Below are 4,792 nucleotides of genomic sequence, written 5' to 3' on the forward strand. Positions count from 1 at the left end.
CACTAACAGACTACTTCTCACATGCTACTCATGTGGGGCATGACCTCAATAACAGCTACTGTTGTATTTGTAAAGCCCTCAACACCATGCGCCAACCACTCTTAAAAGCTGTAACAGTTAGGCCTCAGGTTCCAATGAAGAACTGGTTGAAAGTTGAAAAGAGTTGTCCTGCTTAGATTTCTTTCTGCACAGTGCTGGTGTGCAATGTGTGAACATTTACTAAATGTACAGCGTTGCAGGATTTGAACATCTGTGATTTGTATTATTGTGACATACAGTAATTCCAACGTTATAGGTGTTTAATAGATACTTCAGATATAATTCCTCCTAACCCGATTCTTTCTTCTCTTCTCACAGGTAAGGAGGAGCCGACCACCTATACCTGCACTACATGTAAGCAGTCCTACGGCAGCGCCTGGTTCTTGCTGCAGCATGCTCAGAACACCCATGGCTTCCGTATCTACCTGGAGAGTGAACACGGTAGCCCTCTCACCCCACGCATGGGCGGGCCGTCCTCCCTGGGTGGGGGCGCCGATTGCCCTCTGCAGCCTCCTCTTCATGGCCTCCATCTGCCTCCTGATGCAAGCCCCTTCAACCTCCTCCGCATCCCTGGCTCTGGCTCAGGTGGAAGGGAAAGCGTTGGAATAGGGTGTGGAATTAGTGCCATTGGCGCTGCTGGTGGGGGCCATCCTCAGCGTTTCCCTCCCACGCCACCCCTCTTCAGTCCCCCTCCAAGGAACCACCTGGATCCCCACCACCTGAGCCCAGAGGAGCTGGCGCTGGCAGCCCACCACCCGAGTGCCTTTGACAGGGTGCTGCGCCTGAATGCCCCTCTGACCCTGGACCCCCCACCGACAATGGACTTCTCGCGGCGGCTACGAGAGCTGGCCGGAAACAATTTAGGGTCCACTCCCCCACTATCCCCCAGCAGGCCTAGCCCCATGCAGCGCTTGCTCCAACCATTCCAGACAGGAGGAGCAAGTGGAGGAGGTGCAGGGGGCACCAAACCTCCATATCTTGCCACCCCACCCCCTCTCCCAGGCTCCATGCAGTCACCTGTGGGTTCTCAGACCACTCCTACCACCCCTCTCCCCTCAGCAGGTGCAACACCCTCCTCCACCACCCCGTTGAAATCAAAGTGTTGTGAGTTTTGTGGCAAGGCCTTCAAGTTCCAGAGTAATCTAATAGTGCACCGGCGCAGCCACACAGGAGAGAAGCCGTACAAATGTCACCTATGTGATCATGCTTGTACACAGGCCAGCAAACTGAAACGCCATATGAAGACACATATGCACAAATCGTCCTCGCCAAACACAGGCAAGTCAGAAGATGGCCTCTCAACCGCCTCCTCTCCGGAGCCGGGCACCAGCGAGCACTTGGGAAGTGCAAGCAATGCCCTGAAGTCGGTGGTGGCCAAGTTGAAAAGTGAGAACAACCGCATGCTACGAGAGAATGGGGAGGAGGAGGAGGAGGAGGAAGAGGAGGAAGAAGAAGAGGAAGGGGAGGAGGAAGAAGAGGAGGAGGAGGAGGAGGAAGAGGAGGTAGAGGACGAAGAAGAGCAGAACAGAGAGAGGGCAGCCAGAAGAAACAACAATAGCTATCACTTTGGTTTGAACCTTGAAGCGCCGCGTCAGCATGAAAACAATGGTGGCATCGGAAGCCGACTTGGAGGCGTTGCTGACGAGGTTTCTATCCCTCGCTCACTTCCTGAGGTGATGCAAGGGATGGGCCTGGCCGCTAGCATGCACCACTTCAGCGAGGCCCTCAGCGCACACAAACGAAATGCCATGGCCAAGGAGAACCACCTCCACCACCACCTCAACCAAGACCATCACCACAATCGTGAAATGTGTGATGGGGACTCGGTGTTGGAAACAGATCGCGGGGCGGAGGGCTCGGTCTCGACAGTCAACGGACGGGGAGCATCCCCGAACGAATCGGCCTCTGTCGGCCTCTCTAAAAAACTGCTTCTGGGTAGCCCCACTCCTATCAGTCCTTTCTCTAAACGTATCAAGCTGGAAAAGGAATTTGACCTGCCCACTCCCACAATCCCTAACACAGAGAATGTCTACTCCCAGTGGCTGGCTGGCTATGCCGCCTCACGACAACTCAAGGACCCCTTTCTGAACTTTGGGGACTCCAGACAATCGCCCTTCGCCTCTTCGTCTGAGCATTCTTCAGAGAACGGCAGTCTGCGTTTTTCCACTCCTCCGGGCGAACTGGACGGCGGCATGTCGGGCCGCAGTGGAACGGGCAGCGGGGGCAGCACACCACACCTGGGGGGTCACGGGCGGCCCAACTCCAAGGAGAGCCGCAGGAGTGATACTTGTGAGTACTGTGGCAAGGTGTTCAAGAACTGCAGTAACCTGACAGTACACCGGCGCAGCCACACGGGGGAGAGACCCTACAAGTGTGATCTGTGCAATTATGCTTGTGCCCAGAGCTCCAAACTTACTCGCCACATGAAGACTCACGGTCAGGTGGGCAAAGACGTGTACAAGTGTGAAATTTGTAAGATGCCCTTCAGTGTCTACAGCACCTTGGAGAAACACATGAAAAAATGGCACAGTGACCGTCCTTTGAGTACCGAAATAAAGTCAGAGTAGAAGGCCGAACTATGGGACCTTTCCCCCACAGCTATGTCCGCCATTAGTCCCCTGTTGATGCCCAGCCCCTTGTAGAATTGCCCCAACCCAAACACTCCACTTTTGCCAGTCTCGTGGAAGCTTAAGACCATGTGCTCTGCACCAGCACACCCTGTTTCCATTACCCATTGAATGCATGATCTGTATTGGGGCAATACTCTTGCATTGAAGCGAAACTTCGAGCCTTTCTCTTGTGCAATAATTTACATGTTGTGTACTATTTTCTTTTTTGAGTTTTCCTTTTCCATTTTTAAGAATTAGTCAGCATGCATAGTATGTTTTTGCTAATCAAAAAAAAAGAAAAAAAAAGAAAATAACTTGTCCCTGGTTGGTTAGTTGTTGAGTAAATGTGTTGCTGTTTTTCTCTTGTTCTGTTTTTTTCTTTTTATTCTTCAAAAAGAGAAAAGACAAGAAAGATACATCCATGCTGCATACATTCTGTAACACATATCATGTACAGTTTTGTTTCGTAACATGGAAAGTGAACAGTCTGTGACTCGACCCTCCTCACGCAACCCTGGAAATGCACTCATCCTGATCTTTATAAAAGACAGCATGTTCCCACGGGGTTACAAAAAAAAGAAGAAGAAGAAAAAAACATCCATTAGCTTGATAACTAAACTGAAAGTAATAACAGCCTTCAAAATTCTTTCAAAAAGACAAGGGTGTGCTAAGAATTCAATTTGTACTATCATTTGGTAGAATAAGAAAGAGTGCCTTTGATTTCTCTCGACTGCATTGGCCATAATCTTATCTGGTATAAGTTTGGGGTCACACTAGATCAAGCTAAAAGGTTTAAGCCACCAAGGAAAGGTCCTTGCATCAAGCACCTGACTGCTCAAATGGACTGTGACAATTCATGATGAAAGATCAGAGAATTCTCCTTAATCATCATTTAGCTACCTATTACATGTTCAATAGGCTATCTTTAATATGTGGATTTCATGGCAAGCATGGTGCAAGCAGTATTGTGTATATCTGAATTATTTGTAGTTTTGTTTCCGGTAAGGAGGTACTTTTGAGAAAAAGGTAATCTGTAATGTACAATCCTGAACTCGAGGGATACAGCTCAAGGGTCGTGTATCTAACGTCAGTTCAATACGTCAGTGTGTGGAACAATGCATAAAGTAATATATGAACTCCCAGCGAGGCTAACTTCATTTGACAGACAGAAAGCTACACAGAACTGGAAGCTGCGTACATATTACGGCGATCAGAGGCAATCTCTTTCACTTTACATTTTTTTAATCAAAACAGGGTTATTAACCGTGAATTACAGAAAAAAAATGAAAGAATTGCAATAAAAACATCTCTACTCCAGGCTCTTAAAAAGAGTGAATGTGATAATTATAATCAGTATGCATAGGCTAATGCAGGGCACATTTGTATTGTTTGCTGTTGCTCTCCAACCCAAAAGGAGTTTCATTCCAGCGCGTCTCTCTTGCGTTTTACCAGTGACGCCATGTCGGTCACATGGGTTGAGTCTGAAAGTTAGATTTCCACTTGTAGGACATGAAGTGCACTGTTTCAAGTTTCCCAGTTTACAAGTTTACGCAGAAGGGGAAAACGCTGTTGAAATGCTGTCAGATGACCAGAGTCCCATTGTTAGAAGCAGTAGAAGATGAGACACATAATCTGTTGCCAGCAACTCCACCCTCATAAACCTTGACCTTTGTACCCTTGCCGTTTCACCTTTGACCATTTGTCAACGTGTTACCCCTAGAAACCCCAGTGCTTAGCATGGGCTGAATCGCCACCCCGTCGGCAAGGTCTGTAAACCCCGGTTTGATGCGAGTTACAGAGGCTCCACACGGCCACAGAATTGAGCGCTCCTCGGCCACAGAATGGAGCGCTCATCGGCCACAGAATGGAGCGCTCATCGGCCACAGAATGGAGCGCTCCTCGGCCACAGAATGGAGCGCTCCTCGGCCACCGAATGGAGCGCTCCTCGGCCACAGAATGGAGCGCTCCTCGGCCACAGAATGGAGCGCTCCTCGGCCACAGAATGGAGCGCTCCTCGGCCACCGAATGGAGCGCTCCTTGTGACTTTGTTGTCATCGACTCCTACACATCTATAGACCTTGCTGGCCAGACAACAGACTCTTAAATCTTGTTGCTCACCCTGCGAGAATCTGTTTTTGTATTAA

The 4,792-nt window shown here is 49.3% G+C and overlaps 1 protein-coding gene across 3 annotated transcripts in view; it reads left to right on the forward strand.

Moving 5' to 3' along the window:
* Window positions 1-3,820, forward strand: part of bcl11aa (BAF chromatin remodeling complex subunit BCL11A a) — a 47,831-nt gene extending 44,011 nt beyond the window's left edge. For all 3 annotated transcript variants that reach the window (XM_034552581.1, XM_034552580.1, XM_034552582.1), the window contains one exon: window positions 358-3,820. In XM_034552581.1, coding sequence (XP_034408472.1) covers window positions 358-2,606 — 2,249 coding nt within the window. In that variant the 3' untranslated portion in view covers window positions 2,607-3,820. The remainder of the gene's footprint in view (window positions 1-357) is intronic.
* The last annotated feature ends 972 nt before the right edge of the window (window positions 3,821-4,792 follow it).

This window comes from Cyclopterus lumpus, chromosome 15 (genome assembly GCF_009769545.1).
Source record: "Cyclopterus lumpus isolate fCycLum1 chromosome 15, fCycLum1.pri, whole genome shotgun sequence".
NCBI classification, from domain to species: Eukaryota; Metazoa; Chordata; class Actinopteri; order Perciformes; family Cyclopteridae; genus Cyclopterus; species Cyclopterus lumpus.